The 18,878-nt window shown below is 33.7% G+C and overlaps 1 protein-coding gene and 1 pseudogene across 1 annotated transcript in view; both read right to left on the bottom strand.

The window, feature by feature from the left end:
• Nucleotides 1-548: 548 nt before the first annotated feature.
• On the bottom strand, nucleotides 549-1,493 carry LOC134380885 (developmental pluripotency-associated protein 2-like; annotated as a pseudogene).
• Nucleotides 1,494-7,627: 6,134 nt separating this feature from the next.
• GRM8 (glutamate metabotropic receptor 8) overlaps nucleotides 7,628-18,878 on the bottom strand; it is a 774,682-nt gene continuing 763,431 nt past the window's right edge. Inside the window, exons 9-10 of the mRNA XM_063099623.1 lie at nucleotides 15,907-16,153; nucleotides 7,628-7,677 (exon numbers count right to left, since the gene is read on the bottom strand). Of these exons, the coding sequence (XP_062955693.1) occupies nucleotides 7,628-7,677; nucleotides 15,907-16,153 (297 nt within the window). The remainder of the gene's footprint in view (nucleotides 7,678-15,906; nucleotides 16,154-18,878) is intronic.

The following is an 18,878-nucleotide window of genomic DNA, read 5'->3' as shown; positions in this document are numbered from 1 at the left end:
ACCAGACCCTACAAGATCTTATTCTCCACCCTCAACCCCCTTCACCTTCCCTTGGTCTAAACAAGGTCCTGTCTCAGGGCCTGTTTTCTTGATGTTCCCTTTGCCTGAAATTCTCTTTCCCAAATCACTACATACATCAACCCTCCATTTATTCAGAACTTTACTCAAATGTCATCTTCCCTGGCCTTCCTACCTAAAATTTCAATCCTCTGCTTCACAATGTAACTTATTTTCCATCATTTCCCCGATTTGTTTTCTTCTTCTCAGCATTTATCACTGTCTAATATACCCTACATTTATTTTTATTTTTTATTTTATATTTTTACTTTTAAATTATTTAATAAAAAATATATTTACATATGTCACAATAATATATCAAATATAGAAAGATATTAACACTTATTGAATCTAAGTGGCGGATATACAGGTACAGTAGTGGCAAGGCAGAGAGAGTTTCTTGTATCTGTTTCTTCTCAATTGCCTTCAGTTCAAAATAATGCTTATGCATAAATAGTACTTAGGCATATTTTGGGGTGGCATATTCTAATCTACAATGTGTTTAAGCCAGACTTTTTCTTCTTCTCCATGGTAATTAATCTTTTCATTATCATTTTATTCCTCTTAGTACATTCAGGGCATAACATATTATCTTCTTGGCTTGGGGATGGGAAAGAGCAGGCTGGTGACAGTAAAAGAGAAATCATCCTCCTGGGAGTGTCAGGCATCCAGACCTGGCCTGCATGGAACTGCTGGCCAACCCACCCCTCTGTGTCTGTGGAGAGAAATCAGCCATGGACCACACACCACCTGACACCAGAGGCTTGCAGCAAAAAGGCCTCAACAAAAGCAGGAATGGGCCATGAGTTCTCAGCCTTGGGCTGAACAGCTCTAGCAACAATTCTTCCTCACGATGCCAGCATGGCTTCCTGAGCTGGACTTACCACTTCCACTAGGTTCATCTCTTCCTCTCTCTCACTCATCTCACAACTTTCATGAAGCCTTGCTCTTTGGTCACTACCTTGCATTTCCTTGAATACAGTTTGGCCTCCCATGATGTTTCAGGAACAGCATGTTTTTGTTCCGGGTAAACAGGTTTCTGGAGCCTCAGATAAACCTCTATTTTCTCACCACTGGTACTCAAATTAAATTGTTGGCACCAGTCGCACAAGGTGTCCTGATACACCTTATTAATCAGAGGCAAAATGGTTGGCAAGGGAAGGCTTCGTATTTTATACATAGGTTTTAGGAGGGCTTTGACTCGTTCACCTGTTTCAGGAAGATAAACTTTATTATTTTTCCTAGGCCTTCTCCTAGTTAAAAATAACTTTATTATTTTTCCTTGGTTTGACATCAGAAGTTGAAGGAACACTTGGTTCTACTTGTTCTTCTTTTTCAGGTTCCTTTGTAGCTGGAGCCAAGGTCAAAATCACAGTTTCCTCATCTAATTCTTTCTCAAAGAAATTCTTGCGGCTCTCGTAATTTGAGTCTGACATTTCCAGCAAGGCAGCAAAACAAGCAATTATAGAGATATCTGCAGTTTATTCCTTTTATCCTCTAATATACCCTATATTCATATATTTATCTTGTTTACTATTTATCTCTTCTACAGAAATAAAAAGGTCATGATGGCAGGAAAGATTTTTTTTTTTTTTTTTTTTTTTTGCCCACGGTTACATTCTTAGCACCTACACAATGTCTGGTGCATAGCAGGTACTCAATAGCTTCTGAATGAAATCAATGATTGAACTATTTTTATTATATGGTTTAATACTTAAAATCCAGCTGCAGTAGCTTCTGTAGCAATATTTGATATACCTTTTTGATATCTTTGTTTGGAGTGGAGGAAAGTTTGGCGTAGAAAAGTAATTTGGAGTTGAGTTATTGAAACAGGGAAAGTACTAGTGAATCGGAAGATGGAAAGTGGGAAAAGTGGATCCCTAAGTACCTAAAATGTATACTGAGGATACTGGTCACCTGGGTGGCTTTAGCAAGAGGTACAAAGAAGTTGGAAAACATCGTGAGAAAAAAAATCAGAGAAGTCAATAAGCCATGTTTCTTCTACTTTATAATTTTGCCTCAGGCAGGATGCCTCTCTTTTCTTCTTCTAGAGCAGTAAAGATCCTCAAAGGATCATTGAGCTCCAGAGCTACTAATACTACACTCAGAAAGTGGGTCCCATATGAGAAGGGAGTCCCATGACTGTACACTCACCATTACCTCCCTCTGCAAAGCCTAGAGTGTCAGACAGAAGTGAATAGTAGATGGGGATTCCTAAATCATAAGATGTTCGTGGAAAAAGCAGAGCCCCACTTACCATACCTGTTTCTTTTCCCCATCTTTGATTGGGAAGGCTTCCTTTATTCTTGCTTCTCCTGCCTGGAAGATGCCATTGGCAGAATCCTAGAAAATGCTTTGCTGGGAAGGGCCAGGATTAATAGACAATAACAGAAGAAACTTATGGAGATAGGATAGATAGATGGTTTGTCATCTTCAGGGACACTCTTGAAAAGTTGATTTTCCCTTTTAGGGTAATATGCTACAAAAGGGGAGACAAAATATCCACTAGAGATGACAGTACCTAGGGGACAAAAGGAAGAAGTCACACTTACACAAATTATTTCTGGAATTGTCAGATAGAAATGTTACCTGATGGCAACCACATTTACTCACATTTTTTCTTTATACCATCTAATACAATTTACGTTCTGAATTGGGGATACAGTTAAAGCATTGAGATAGGAAAGAATAATTAAAACTGGTCTCCATCCCAGAGCCCCTTCATTACTAACTTGTATTATCTTCACATAATTTAGATTTTTGTGATCTTTATTATTTAGACGTTGCCAATGTAATGCTTATAATTAGAGGAAGTAAAACAATGCAGCATCACACTTATCATAAAAAATTATCCAAAACTTGGAAACAGGCACAGATATTAATGGGTGTTCTTTCATTAGAGAGCTGCATTTGAATTTCTATCAACACAACTACTTTATAACTCTAGGCACTGAGATTAATTAGTAGAGTTTTATCCAGTCGAAATTCCAATAATGTCTGTCCAATACAACAGGTTACCTAAAAAGTTATGGTTTATTATATCGTAAGATATTAAACCAATTTTGTGTCTAACCATCTGGTTTATCCCAATATCTATTTATATGTAGTACATATATTAGTGTAGACTAGCTTCTCAAATGCTCTTTGAACTAATTTTAACATCTTACTGACTCCATCATTAGGTAATGAGTTGAATAAAATCCTCGACTTGTTTATTTTACCTTTTTTATCAGAATTGTTTTTAAGTTTCTCAAAATTATATATATATATATATATTAGTTTTGTTTTATTTAGTTAGTTAGTATAGTTTTGGCAACTGGACAGTACAGGGATCGAACCCTGGACCTTGGGTTTTACCAGCACCACACTCTAACCAACTGAGCTAACCAGTTAGCTCCCATAATCTTACTTAAACACTCTAATATTTTTATTAGCTCTCAAAACCATCCTATGTTCCAGTAAATTTCCCTAATTACACTTAGTTCATTGGTTAGTAATCTCATGTGCTTACTTTACAACCTGAAACGTTTCACTAATCATTTGTCTTTCCTGTGTTTTACAACCACATGACCCACACTTCCCATCCAAGTCATTACATGGTTAATTCATGTTATTCTTATAGGCCCCAATCCATGGTTGGTACTTTAAGACATTATAACAAGTTATTTGTCAAGGTTAGCTTGACCTAACCTACATAAACAGTAGGCAACTAGAGAAAATAAGTAATAGGTCTGAATTATCTTTCTCTATCTGTGTCACTCTCAGAGCAGATATGTAAATCAAAATGTGATATGAGACTTTACTTTGAAATAGATTGAGTTCAACAGAGGGAAAAAATATTCTGAATACCCTCGGGAGGGTAAAATTAAATAAAAAATAGTAGCACCCAAGAGTTAGAATGCCTTTAAAGAACATGCTATACAAATTTTTTAAAGGAAAAAAATATAGAACAAAAATTACTAAAAAAATTAAAACTAATAAAAATAGAAGTCACAGAAAATAGTTTTAAAAAAATAAAATTATGTACTATTTCCTCCCACTACTTCTGTAATGTGGTAGTCAGCAAGTTCCTGGCACACAATTTCTTAAGGAAATCTTTTCTTCTAGCTATGTTCATATTTTTCTTCATTATTTTTATCTTCATTATAAGAGAACCATAAAAAAGAAAAAAGAAAATTTCTAAAGATTATTATATATGATTAGAGTAGTCTTTAATTTGGTATTATTTCTCACCCTCCTTTTCATGAAACTTCATTGTTGCTTTTGTCCATTTTATTCAAGAAAATGGATGAAAATACTGATATTAAAGGAAATTAAATGAACACAATGAGAAAATTGGTAAGATTGCATAATAGAACTCAAGAATGCCATTTCTCCTACTTGCTGACTGAATAAAATATCAGTGATGGCTAATATAGTTTAGATATTAATATACTTTCTACGTTGTCAAGAAGTATTGGTAAATAATATAGAATATTGAGTTAAAAGGAAAAGAAAACATAAAAGACAAAAACTTCTCTTTCTAGTGACATTTCCTGTAATGTGGTATTTAATTTAAATAAAACAATAAAATACTGTTCATCTCAAATGCCATAGAATTTTCTGTAAAAATTTCTTATAAACACAATAATTAAGTTAGTCATTTAGTTCCTATTTATGTCTCAATGGCCATCCTTCCAAATTTATATTTAAGAATAGTTTTGCTTTATTACAAAATTAGTTTGTGACAGATCAACTATCATTCATTTAGACACTTTTAAATATTAACTATTATAAGCTAAAAATATTTTTAAAACTGGGGTCAGATGTGGCCCAAGGTCATACTAATGTATCTCTCATTGTCTACTGGTGACATTTGTTGAATATTACCTTAGGCTACATTTTTAGCATTCCCTCTGGCATGCTGAGATTAGATGTGACATTTCTTGGCCAGAATAAAACACAAGGTCAATTCTAAAGAATAAGATACTGCATTTTTTCTGCACAAGTTTGCAATTGCTTATCTATAGCACACAGGCAGTTCATTTTAAAGCATGGGACTTGTGAACCACTAGACTAGCACATGCTAAATCCATCTTACAGGATGCCTCACCACCATTATTCCAGTCTATATGACTACCTCCTGAGCCCTCAGCAAAATCCCTGAGAAATAACTAGATTGGAGGGCAGAATTCTCCAGTTCCTACTTTAAGAGGTTGAGGGAATTTATCCACCCACTGCCTGGGAAGGGTGATAGTTTTATCAGCAGAAAGTTTCCCACTGAGATAATGTTATAAAGAATGATTGACATATTTAAATCCACGAGAACTATTACTCAACTGTATTATAAGTTAAATAAGATTTTGTTTAATATCAAACAAGTATCAATTATTTATAAAAGTACTTAAGAAAAACAATGCATTGGTAAGTTTGTAATAGAAAAACAATTTTGAAATGTCATGAATTATACTTAATATTTTATTTTTCTTCCTAAAGCTTTAAAATTTTTTTAAAAAGTAATAATAATAATAAAAACCTACATTTGGCTTGAGAGCCAGCTTTGCTCTCATAATCACCCTGTCACATCCACTTACCCTGATTAGAGTCAATTAGTAAATGAAAACATAAAAACATACTTAAATTTTGCTTCCTGAATGAAATGCAAATCTTGTATAATTCAAGCATTTTTCTCAAGCAAACATATACTTACTTAAAATCAAGTCAAGAAAACCTTATGAATCACTAGCAATCTCCAATGCAAAGAAAACTGTTAATTTAAAAATTAAAATACAATTATAATTACTTCTTGGTATGGCTATTCATACTGAGTTACATGACATAATAAAATATACTAAACATGTATTTATGAGTTTATTTAGCTTAGTCTACGTCTTATCTAAAAGGCACATCTAAAGGTGGGTTTGGAATCCTGATTACAGGATTTTAGCATCAGTAATACAGAGTAGCTGATAACTTGAAAATAATACCCTCACTTCTTGAATAAATATTATCAACAAACAACAAATACTATTAGAAGAAACTCAACAAAAGGCCAGTAAATACACATTCCCTTCTATATGCAGCAATCTGTCTTCATAGGTATGTAGGAAATGTTACTCTATGTTGAATGAGCCTGCTCTATGTACTTCAACCTTCTCTATTAAATAAAGTGACTATCAATGCCTGGAGTGAAGCTACAGAGCACAGACAGCATTTTATATCCATAAGGAGTGCAATGAGCCATCCAAGCACACTCAACAGAGAACATTTACTAACAAAATGATTGTAGAAACCCATTGATTTGATGGATGTCTGAGATTGTATGGAATAGAGGAGCACATGACAGAAATGGAAACAGATTTGAAAACTGTTAACAGGTCCTTTGATCCATCCTGGCATGGTTTATTAGTGTGAGACAGGCTCCTTATCTTCTCTCTTTAATGATACCGTTCTGTGAATGTTTTCATTCGGAAAATAAGAAAGCATTGACGTGTTATGTGAACTGTGGTTTCTTTAAGGGAATAAATATGCTAATTATGTGCTTTGAAGAATGTACTGTATAAGGCCCATTACTTCACTGATTTCAGTGACTACTAAGCCCAGGTGAGAAAAGGTTAATACTACATACCACAGGATATTTTATTATGCAAAAGTTTTGACTTAGAAATGTAGTGAAGAATTTCAATGACAATTTGCTATACTTTTAAATGTGATTTTCATATTATATTCTCCAAAGTATAGTTTAACTCATCATTTGTTATTATAATACCTGAAGCAATTTAGCTCAAGCTATTGCTTGATTCTTCATTAAAGCAATTACTATGAAAAGTTACCACAGAAATCTTAGAACATTCACAAAACCTTACACAAATAATGTCTTTTCATATAGGAATAAAGACAATCTTCCTCATATACACGCAAATGTACAAAAGCACATTTCTCAAGGATATAATATTTCCCTGGAACACCAGGGCTTTTACAGAAGGAGCTAAATAGGAGCAGAAGTGCCAATTGGATAGAAGAGTTTTCCCGAGCTTTAAAACTGGAACGAAACAAGTCTCAACATTTGCAAAACATTCCTTTATTATTAGAAATAAATTATCTGTATAAAAAATTGCATGCGTCAATCATTGCATTTATTTTCAGCACAACCCAGGGCTTCAATCCGGTCAGCCGTTACAAGAAACAGACTCATTGTCTTATACAAGTTGAACAATGTGGGACAGGAAGGAGAGTTCTCACAATCACAGAAAAATACTTACAAGAATAACATCAAACATGGTTAATTTCAACAGCATTTTTTTTTTTTCACAAGCTCACATTAGTTTTCCCTTTGTGATTTTTTTTTTTAACTGCTCACGAGTAAGCAACACTTTAGCTTGACACTCATTGGTTGTATTGTATCAAACGGGTTCTTCGGTTCCCGTCATTAATATATTTGGCTCATGGATTATTTTTGTTCCTTGCAAGACTGACTAATGATTTGATTGACTGTAGTCTATGGAGATCTCCAGGAGTAAATTTTTGCAGTCTCATGTTCACTGCTTGAGATCAAATGCCACATAACTTCAGATTGTATAATTTCCCTGTTTCAGATTGAATGATTACTGTAGCTTATATATGTTGTCTTGGTAGAGGAAGCTGTTAAGACAAATTAGAATAAATTAATAGTATATAATAATAAATTGTTTTGTTAATATAATTTAAAAATTCAAATACTGTAATGCCTTTTATAATATTCAGTTTTCACAACACATTACTCATTATTTTAAACCATATAGTAGGAATTCAATGATTGTACAAATAAAAATGTGCAGCAATTTTAATCTATAAAAACCACTCATCTCATTTATAGTATACAGATATTTAGTGGAAAACTAAAAATGTAAAAGTGCTAACACTTAACTTTGGATGAAATTCAATTTAAATGTGTATTTTGAGTAATACTTATATATATATATGTAAAATGAAAGAACAGGTAAATTATCTATCCTACAAAATATAAAAAATATTTTTTTTACAACCTAAGTCAAAGACCTCAATTCTTTGAGTCTGATTCAATGATCAAAACAGGGTTAAGAAATTATAACTATTTGTGCTTTGGGAATGACTGTATCTTCCATTTAAAAATAAGCAACAATTTTAGACCGTAGAGGTGAACATGGTAAAATATCAAGTACCTAGAATATTGGTAAATATTAAAGTATATATATGCATTGTCAATGCATATTTACGGTTTGGTCTGGTTTCAACTAAAGAATACAAATAAAGACTCAAAGAAGAAAATGAATATTTAATTGTTGTATTACCAATTTACTGTGAAATAAAACATTATTGTAAGAACATTAGGGAGAAATGGATAACAAGATATTCCATGTCAAATTTATACTCATGCTTACACTTCTAGAGAATATGAATCTAAATCCAAATAATTGAGTTTTTGAAAGATGTGATGAAATAAATCTCTTCCCTAAAATTCAAATGTGATGTACTATTATTTACTGGAATTCTGGAATGAAAAGTCATTTTTAAAAAGACATAAAATTTCTCTAAGGAAGATATACAAATGGCCAACAGACATATGAAAAAATGCTCAACATCACTCAGCATTCGGGAAATGCAAATCAAAACCACACTGAGATACCACCTAACCCCAGTTAGGATGGCTAAAATCCAAAAGACTCTGAACGATAAATGCTGGCGAGGTTGCAGAGAAAAAGGAACTCTCATATATTGTTGGTGGGACTGCAAAATGGTGTGGCCTCTATGGAAAATGGTATGGAGATTCCTCAAACAACTGCAGATAGATCTACCATACGACCCAGGTATCCCACTGTTGGGAATATACCCAGAGGAATGGAAATCATCAAGTCGAAGTTATACCTGTTCCCCAATGTTCATCGCAGCACTCTTTACAATAGCCAAGAGTTGGAACCAGCCCAAATGTCCATCATCAGATGAGTGGATACGGAAAATGTGGTACATCTACACAATGGAATACTACTCAGCTATAAAAACGAATGAAATACTGCCATTTGCAACAACATGGATGGACCTCGAGAGAATTATATTAAGTGAAACAAGTCAGGCACAGAAAGAGAAATACCACATGTTCTCACTTATTGGTGGGAGCTAAAAATTAATATATAAATTCACACACACACACACACACACACACAGACACACACACACACACAAAACTGGGTGCGGGGGAAGAAGATATAACAACCACAATTACTTGAAGTTGATACGACAAGCAAACAGAAAGGACATTGTTGGGGGGGAGGGGGGAGGGAGAAGGGAGGGAGGTTTTGGTGATGGGTAGCAATAATCAGCCACAATGTATATCGAGAAAATAAAATTTAAAAAATAAATAAATAAATAAATAAATAAATAAAAATAAAAATAAAAAGACATAAAAGACAAAAACATGCATGCATTTCAATATATAAATCCAATCCAGGATAAGAAAAACTTTTAAAGAATAATTTTGTTTTTAAACATTGAATAAGGCTAGAAATTGTAAAGCCTCTCCTATGAAATAATTGACCGTCATACTCATTTCATTTTAGTATGTGACACTGGTGTTTGACCAGATAAGTTCTTACCAGAGACCAAGATCATATAAAGTTTACAATCACTAAAATTAACACAGATAGCCCAATGAAGTATCAATTGCAGATGTTTTGCTATTTTTATTTCATTGAATATTACGAGTTTCATGCCAATATGGAGTCCTACTTTTTTACTTACCCTTTCCAAGAGATATCTGCTACATTTGGTTTGGTGTGAAGTGAAATGCAATGATTTCATGTTTGTTTACTTTTTACTTTTTCTTTATAAAATGTACTCATGTGCCTCTAAATTTTCTCTAAGAAAATTAAATCTGAATTTCAGCTCTGTTTTTGAAGGACTTTCATATAATCTTCATAGACAAGATAGAAAAAAATTATCATGAGTTATAAAAATGACTGTTAAAAATGTTGTTCAACTTCCTGTACTATTCAATACTTTCAATAATAACTAAAAACGTAGGACATCCTTATCAAAAATGTAGATACTAAATTATGGTTGAAATAGAGAAATAAGAGCCAAAAGGACCTTGAACTACATGAGGTTCTAAAGATGTTCATTCCACAGACATTGATTTGGTTCAGACCATCTTTACAGATCATTCGAACTTTGAGGCTCTATAGCTAGTTAAAGATTCACACTTCATTTTTTGAACTCTTAAAAGTGATCTCTGGGAAGAAAGATGGTAGAATTCTATTAAGAAATGAACAGTAATTCACAGAAGAATAATGTTCTTTTTTTTTTTTTTTTTTTTTTTTTACTGGTTATAAAAGGAAGTGCAAGGCTCTAGAAACAGATGATTTAGTCAACATGAGAGTAATGATAAAGGACAAACTATGAATAGTGGATAGCTTGCAAGACTCTTTATTTCAGAAGTATTACAGAACAAAATGGATCAAAGATGTATAGATGAGCTAATAGGGAGATTTTTTACAGTGATGATGAATATGCTTATGTGAAAACCAGTTTTTGAGTACAGCAATGATGAATTTCCTTGTGTGCACCACACTGTGTTCATAAGCTAGAGAAAGCAAATCTACCTCCAGCCGCAATTCTATTCATGAATTATTTATGAACATAGCGTAAGGAATACCATGTACAGCACTGGTTAACTGGGTACAGTTGGCGAAATTCATGTTTACCAACTTTGTTTCAAATTCTCCTTACTGTGTTATAAAACAAAACAACCTTTTATATATGAAACACAGTATTTTTCAAATTCAGCAAATTGTTTTCCTCTCCAGCTTCACATTACTTATATTCATCTGTTTAGCTTTGGAAACTTAAAATCTTGAACATTTGACCAGAATTTCTGGTATTAACAAGTCGCCCTTAAGAAGAGATTTCTGAATATGAGGACTTGTAGGGCTCCGTGGCCATGAAAGAAAAGCATTGCATGTATAACAAGTATGTATAAATACACAGCTATATGGTCAGAAAAAAATCTCAGCAATGGAATAGTAGCCATAATTATTAAAATCCTCCATATATTAAAAAAAGGAAAGAAAGAGGTATGCGAAAACAATAGTTTTTGAATTTCAAGTCTTCTGTTTTCTATTAACTACAGAGCAATCTACATTTTCAAGGCAGAAATGATATCTTTACCTTTGTATTGTGATTTATAGTTTACAAAACACTTTTTCTTATGTCATTGTCACTTCATTGTAATAATGCTGATTTATCAAAAGTCTGGCAGCAGAAAGTATGAGAATGCAGCAACATGGATTTCCTGTGGATTAATCAGCCCTTGATTTATTGAGAATGGACTCTACCTGTGTTGAGAGGAGGTGTTTTAAATCTGAGGGGGTATGGTGCCTGTTACAGACAGTTGAATGGCAAAGGTTTCTCCAATATTCAATTATAATTCTAAAAACATAATATACATATTTAGGAGAAAAAGATTGCATTTAAGTTATTAATTGTAAGAGTACTTTTACAGGATAAGTGATTTCAGAAGACTTTTGACTAATTTAAAACCACTAGTACATGCACATAGTAAAGGTAACAGGGACAGTTTCTCACTTGGACTCGTACACACTGAATTGCAAGCTTTGTTTCAAAAGCATACAAATCTAACTTTCATGGTAAGATGGCTATGTAAGAGAACAAAGGGTAACAATGGTTACCTGGGGCAGGACTGTGGAAGAATGAGTGAAGATTTCATACACTGTCTTTCCTGAATGTGTAAACCGTAATCACTTTATCTGGACCTAATTTATTCAAACCTAAGCTACTCCTGTAAAAGAAGAATACACAAAAAACTCCAAAGTACAATTTAACCTTCTTTTAGGCAGTAATTGACATCTTCTTGCTTCACCTTCTCAATTTTCTTTCACCTTCCAAAAGTTAGCATCTGACTCCTCCAGAATATTATATATAGGCTTACCCTCCAAACAGGCCTTTTGTTTGTAATCTTTCATTCTTATTTTAGAGAAAATAGAGAAATACATGCATGCTATATAATTTCCATTTCAATATCAAGAGAAAATAACAGGGAAAACAGGAAATGTATGAGACATTTCAATAATACAAACAATCCTTATCAATACTGAAAATTTTCCTTTTCAAGAAACCTATTTATTCTTTAAAGTGGTGAAAAAAGGCTATTAATTTTTTTCTCCACTACTTTCCACAGGTGAATCTGGGATGACTGATATTTAGTTCACCATGAGTTTGGCTGTTCCCATTTGCAGCAATATTATATAGTTTTCTAGATCGCTGCTCAAAAAACAGGTACAAAAATAGATTCTGGTGAGTCATACTGGGAAGTTCCAGGGTTCAAACTCTATCACTGGCCAACAGTATTTTACTGGCATCCTACAATAAATCTTAACTTCCTACACTGATGCTTTCAAGGTGGAAAATCACAGATAAAATTCTGTCCTCAAATCACAAGCATTCTACTCTGATGCCTCTAATAATAGTTTTATTACACCTTTGGAGCCAAAATAGGCCCATTATTAGTAAATTGCTTACCTATAACCAGAGATGATTATGATTTGTTACCAAAACCCATCCTTTTTGTGCCTTTCTTTCATTTTCTCAAGGTTTCATGTTTGTAGAAAGGTGAGTATGCAGGGAGTGTTTGTGAAAGTTCTTGTAAGCTTCTTTTCTCTGAAAGTGACTAAATTCGGAGTCAGTGATCTGAAGATAGTCTTCTTAGAGCTAATATGGCCAGTAATTCCAAGGAGTCTGATAGTAATTGGAGCCAATAAGTTTAATTAAGCAATACTAACAATCTAGGGCTACTTTTTTGTATGGGACATTAAAGTAGACAATGCTTATCTGGAAATCTTAATAGAAAGGAAATTTTGTGATAAGAACATTCAAATCCCTGTCTTCTAGCCATTTGAAAATATACAATATATTATTGTTAAAGTCACCTAAGGTACAATAGAGCACACAATCTATCTTTCCTGTCTATCTGTAAGTTTGTATCAGTTAAGCAACCTCTCCCTTTCCCCTCCTCTACCCTTCTCAGCTTCACCACAATGAGCTGAACTATTTTAGCTCCCACGTATGAGTGAGAACATGCAGTATTTATCTTTCTGTGCCTGACTTATTTTACTTAATATAATCTCTTTCAGGCTCATCCATGTTGCTGTGAATGACAGGATTCCATTCTTTTTTATGGCTGAGTAGTGTTTCGTTGTGTATCTATCCCACATTTTCTTTATCCATTCATTGGGGTGCAGATAGCTCTTTGGTATGCTAATTCCCTTTGCTTTAGATAAATACCCACCAGTGGGATTGCTGGATCATATACGGTAGGTCTATTTTTAGTTTTTTGAGGAACCTCTATATTGTTTTCCATAATGGCTATACTAACTTACATTCCCACCAACAATGTGTAAGAGTTCCCTTTTCTCCACATCCTTGCCAGCATTTACTATTTCTTGACTTTCTGATAATAGCCATTGTAACTGGGGTAAGATGATATCTCATCGAGGATTTTATTTGCATTTCCCTGATGATTAGTGATATTGAGCATTTTTTTTTACATACTTCTTGGTCATTTGCATGTATTCTTTTGAAAAATGTCTATTCAGGTCATTTGCCTATTTTTAAATCAGATTATTTGTTTTTTGCTGTTGAGTTGTTCGAGTTCCTTGAATATTCTAGATATTAATCCTTTGTCAAATGAATAGTTTGCAACCATTTTCTCCCATTATGAAGGTTGCCTTTTCACTCTATTCATTGTTTCCTTTGTTGTGCAAAAGTATTTTAGTTTAATATAATCTCATTTTTCTATTTTTGTTGCCTGTGCTTTTGAAGTCTTACCTATACAATCTTCACTGAGACTAATGTCTTCAAGCATTTCCCCTATATTTTCTTCTAGTAGTTTTACAGTTTTGGGTCTTACATTTAAGTGTTTAATCCATTTTTGAGTTGATTTTTGTATGTGGGGAGAGACAAGGACCTTGTTTTATTCTTCTGCATGTGGATATCAAATTTTCCCAGCACCATATACTGAAGAGACTGTTTTTTCCCCAATGTATGTTCCTAGAACTTTTGTCTAATGTCAGTTGGCTGTAAATATGTGGACTTATTTCTGAGTTTTCTATTCTGTTCCATTGGTCTACATGTCTGTTTTTATACCAGTACCTTGCTATTTTGGTTACTACAGCTTTGTAATATAATTTGAAGTCAGGTAGCATAATGCCTCCAGTTTTGTTCTTTTTGCTCAGGATTGCTTTTGCTATTCAGATTCTTTTGTGGTTCCATATATATTTTAGGTTTTTTTTATTACTGTGAAAAATGTCTTTAGTATTTTGATAGTGGTTCATTGAATCTGTAGACCACTTTGGGTAGCATGGTCATTTTGACAATATTAAGTCTTCCAATTTTTTTGTGTGTCCTCTGTACTTTCTTTCATCAGTGTTTTGTAGTTTTCATTATAGAACTCTCTCATCTCCTCCTAGGTTTTATTTATTTATTTATTTATTTATTTATTGTAGCTATTATAAATGGGATTGCTTTTTTGATTTTTTTTCCAGATGGTTTGTTGTTGGTATATAGAAATGATACTGATTTTTATATGTTGATTTTGTATTCTGCAACTCTACTAAATTTGTTTACCAGTTCTAGCATTTTTTTTTTTTTTTGGTGAAGTCTTTAATTTCTTCTATATATAAGATCATGTCATCTGCCAACAGGGATAATATGACTTCTCCTTTTCCTTTTTGGATGCCCTTTGTTTTTTTCTCTTGCCCAACAACTCTGTCTTTGACTTCCAGCACTTACTCAATTGTATGCATGCTGTGTTGAACAGGAATAGTGATAACAAGCATCTTTGCTTTGTTCCAGTTCTTTTACTTTTCCCCTGTTCAGTATGATGTTAGCTGTGGGTTCATCATACATGGCCTTTATTGTGTTGAGGTATGTTCTTTCTATACCGAATTATTTAAGGGTTTTTATCATGAAAGGATGTTGAATGTTTTCAAATGCTTTTTCTGCATCTATTAAGATGATCACATAGTATTTGTCCTTTATATTATTGATATGATGTACCACATCTGTTGATTTGCTTATGTTGGACCATCCTTGCATCCCTGGGATAAATCCCCCTTCATCAAGGTATATTATCTTTTTGATACACTGTTGGATTTGTTTTGCTAGTGTTTTGCTGAGGATTTTTGCATCTATGCTCATCAGGAATATTGGCCTGTAGTTTTCATTTTTTGTTGTTGTTGTGTCCTTGTCATATTTTGTAGCTTTCTAATATTTTACCATAGAAATCTTCAGTCTATTTGCTACTCTGCTATAGATACAAAGGTGAACGTAAGTAGATCTGTTAAACTCTGCTGGAATATTTCAGGTGTCAGTATATTGTTATTATATGAGTCTGGGGTGGACTATAGAGAAGAAGATGATAGGTGAGGGAAAAAAATGGAATGGTAGGCATAGAAAGAATTCTGTTTTCAAGATTATGAGGCTTTCAAAGCAGAGCTGTAATTATCTGAATACATCCAAGAAGGGAAATTATGGGAAACCAAAAGAAGAGAACCACTTGGGAGAAATGAGTATTAAGTGTGACTTAACTAAACAAGTGGGCAAAAGAAAGACCTGAGTGTCATGCTTTGTAAAAGAGGTTTTGCACATGTGTTTGTGTTCTGGAGAACAGCAACTCATCTTGAGATGTTTGGTTCTAACTGTTGTGATGGCCTGATAGTATGTGGGTATTATCATGCCCCTGGAAATATGTAGCACAATCCCCAAGACTAGAAGAACATTCAACGTACATCTATTAGGAACAGCTCCCGCTCTTGACCATCGGAAAGTCTACAGATGACTTACTGTTGGTTTCAAGACTCTCACAGAGTTCACTTTTCACCTCGCCATTTGGTCTGTCATTTCCTTTTTGGATTAGTTTACTTTGCATGGTGGCAGCTGTCACCACAGCCTTGAAGCTCCTCTTGCGTTTTTGAACGTTCTGCTCTGGATGAAAAATTATGATATAAACCTTGGGCATATAGAGCATGCCCAGAGACACGGAAGCACTTAAACTCATGGAGACGGTAAGTGTTGTTGTTTGGATGTACATCTGAAGGGAGAAAGAAAAAGAATCAATGTTGGTAAGCCTAATTAGCAGGAAATACAGCAAATAACAGCATCTTCTAAAATTATTCTAGCTTCTCTACTAAAGGTTCATTAGAAGACATTTACTGAAACTTCCCTTAATTATAGTCAAGCATTCTTATATCCCAACTTGCAAGTGTGGATGAGTAAGGCTGTATTGTTTATTGAGCCCAATTCCTTAAAACAAACAGACAATCTAACAACTAAACTGGTGGAGCTTAGTTTCATTTTTAGATTGCAGATAAACATGTATAAGAAAGGGGACAAAAACAGTTTGGCAAAAGACTGATTTTATGCCACATATGCCCTCTTCAAGAGATGGCAGTGGGTCAAGTTATTCCTTTAGCAATAAACTTAACCCAGAAGGTAAATACTATATAGTGGAAATAGAGTGGGAGTGGAACATTCCAGAACATCACTGTTGCACATCACTGCTTAAATAATGCATATTTGCATCTTTTCATCTTTACTTAATTCTATGCCATAAGGGCTTGATTTTTTTTTTAATAGCCCCTCTAAAGAACACTTCCAGAGGATTCTCAGTGATCACATCATATCAAAATAAATGCAGGTGTTTTTACAAAATATGTAAGACCTCCTCTCTTCGAGATTTAGATGTGTACTCTGGAGATAGGGTCCTGGCATCTACATTTTAAAAATTCTCCCCCGTACTCATATCTTATTCTTATACCACTAAAATCGACTGCTCAGGTATAGACAAAGCAAGAACTCTCTGGAAGATTTTTCTTTCTACACCCTAAAGGTTAAGTAGCTGAGAAAACCCAAACCAAAAATCACTGCCTTGGTCGCTTCATTATAGTTTGAAAGCAGACATTACAGTATTTTAATCTTTAAAAACAAAAACAAAAACCTTTTATCTGCTTCCATTTTCCATGTCCTGAGCTCAAAATATAATTTCCGCAAATAAGTTGTGATACTGAGGCCACAGAAAAGCTGTCTTAGCACCGTGAAGAGATCCTCTTTATCATATCTATGATCCTCATTAATAGATCTGTTCACTCTAATAATATCTCCAAAAATGTAAAGTTGTCCAATTTCATCTGGCAATCCTCAAAAGCGAAACAAATTGTGTCCTTTTTAATAAGAAACTGAAAAATATTCACCCTCAAGGATAAATACTAGCTGAATCAGCATTAGTGTTGCCTTTTCCTAGGGGAGATGGTTTCTCTTAACAGATGGCAAAGTCTTGAGGTAAAGATCTATCCAAACCATGAGGAGAACTTGAGGCACTATTAAAAAAAAATTTGTCCTTGTGTGTGAAACTGTGCTATATAGATTACTGAGTATACCCTTCAATTCATCTACCACTAAGATCCTTGCATAAGACCCCATTGTGTATATGGGAATACCCTGCAACAAGGTGATGCATAATTGGTTTATTTCGAATGTCACCTCCTCCAGGAAGTTCTCTGTGATAAATCTTACCTTAATTATAATGTTTTTACTTTACTTCTAAGCATTAATACATTAAAATGAATATATAAAGCACTTGCTAATGTGTAGTACATGATCATATTCATTTACATGAGCTTTGTATTTATTTATATGGAATGCACAACTAGAGTATATACACTTCCTTAGAGCAGGTAACCTACATTTTTTTCTTGTATACTTCTAAAAATCTAGGCAAGATTCTAGACACAATAATTACTCAGAAACTGCAAATTATTTTTTACGTATACAAAGATCTTTATGAATCTTTTGATTTACAAAAATTATGCAGATTATGCATCCTATAATTCCCCAGTAAGTCAAATGGACATCAGTAATGGCTACCACAAAGAGGTGATTACATTTTAAGGAAGAAACAAAGTGTTGAGTGTGAATCCCATATTATAGGCTAGGCTCGTGCATACCAGCCTCAATAGAGACATGATTCATATACATCCCTTAGCAAAGTGATGAATTACTGCATGTCATGATCTCTCATGCTATCTGCCTATAAATGAAATTCCATGTTAAATTGGAAAGTACTAAAGATTTACTACAATTAGGAAAGTCCCAATGAAATGTGGATATGTGCCTTTAAACCTCATAAATCTCCCTAAGCTTTGCCATCAACTTTTAAACAACCTAATATTATGGGTACTCCTAAGCTTTTCATGTGTTGGTTAATCTTCTTTGAATTCCTACTTATTTTCAAGCCAGAATTGCTGCAGAAACCTATTCAGAAAATGGACTGCAGAAGACATAAAGGTAATGAAAGAATATGGCAAAGTGTAAACCACACACATAAATATCCCAAAGGCACTCAAATAGGTAACCATCAGTTTTGTCCAGTAGAACCCTGACAAGTCAATTTAGTCTAAAACAAACAAACAAAAAAATCCAGAGCTCAAACATTCATGAAATAATGAGAATATCCACACTGATTAGATGGACTTTATTTTATCTTAGTCTGTTAGTCTTGCTACCATGCATAGTACTAGTCCAAATAGTACTAGTATATTTATTTTTCAAATCTTGTAAATTTTCTCTGTTGCCAAAAATATAAATGATAATTTTCTTCTTTCACTCAGAATAATTTATTTAATAGATAGTAAGTTTAATCTTGCTAAATATTGGGCATGATGAAGATTTTAAAATGCTAGCTTCCTCATTAAATAAATTACTGCAGTCTATGCTTTTGGCAAGCCAACTCAATGAAAGCTGTAATAAACATAGACATT

Source organism: Cynocephalus volans, chromosome 6, assembly GCF_027409185.1.
Source record: "Cynocephalus volans isolate mCynVol1 chromosome 6, mCynVol1.pri, whole genome shotgun sequence".
Taxonomy (NCBI): Eukaryota; Metazoa; Chordata; class Mammalia; order Dermoptera; family Cynocephalidae; genus Cynocephalus; species Cynocephalus volans.
This window is presented reverse-complemented; position numbering and strand designations above follow the sequence as displayed.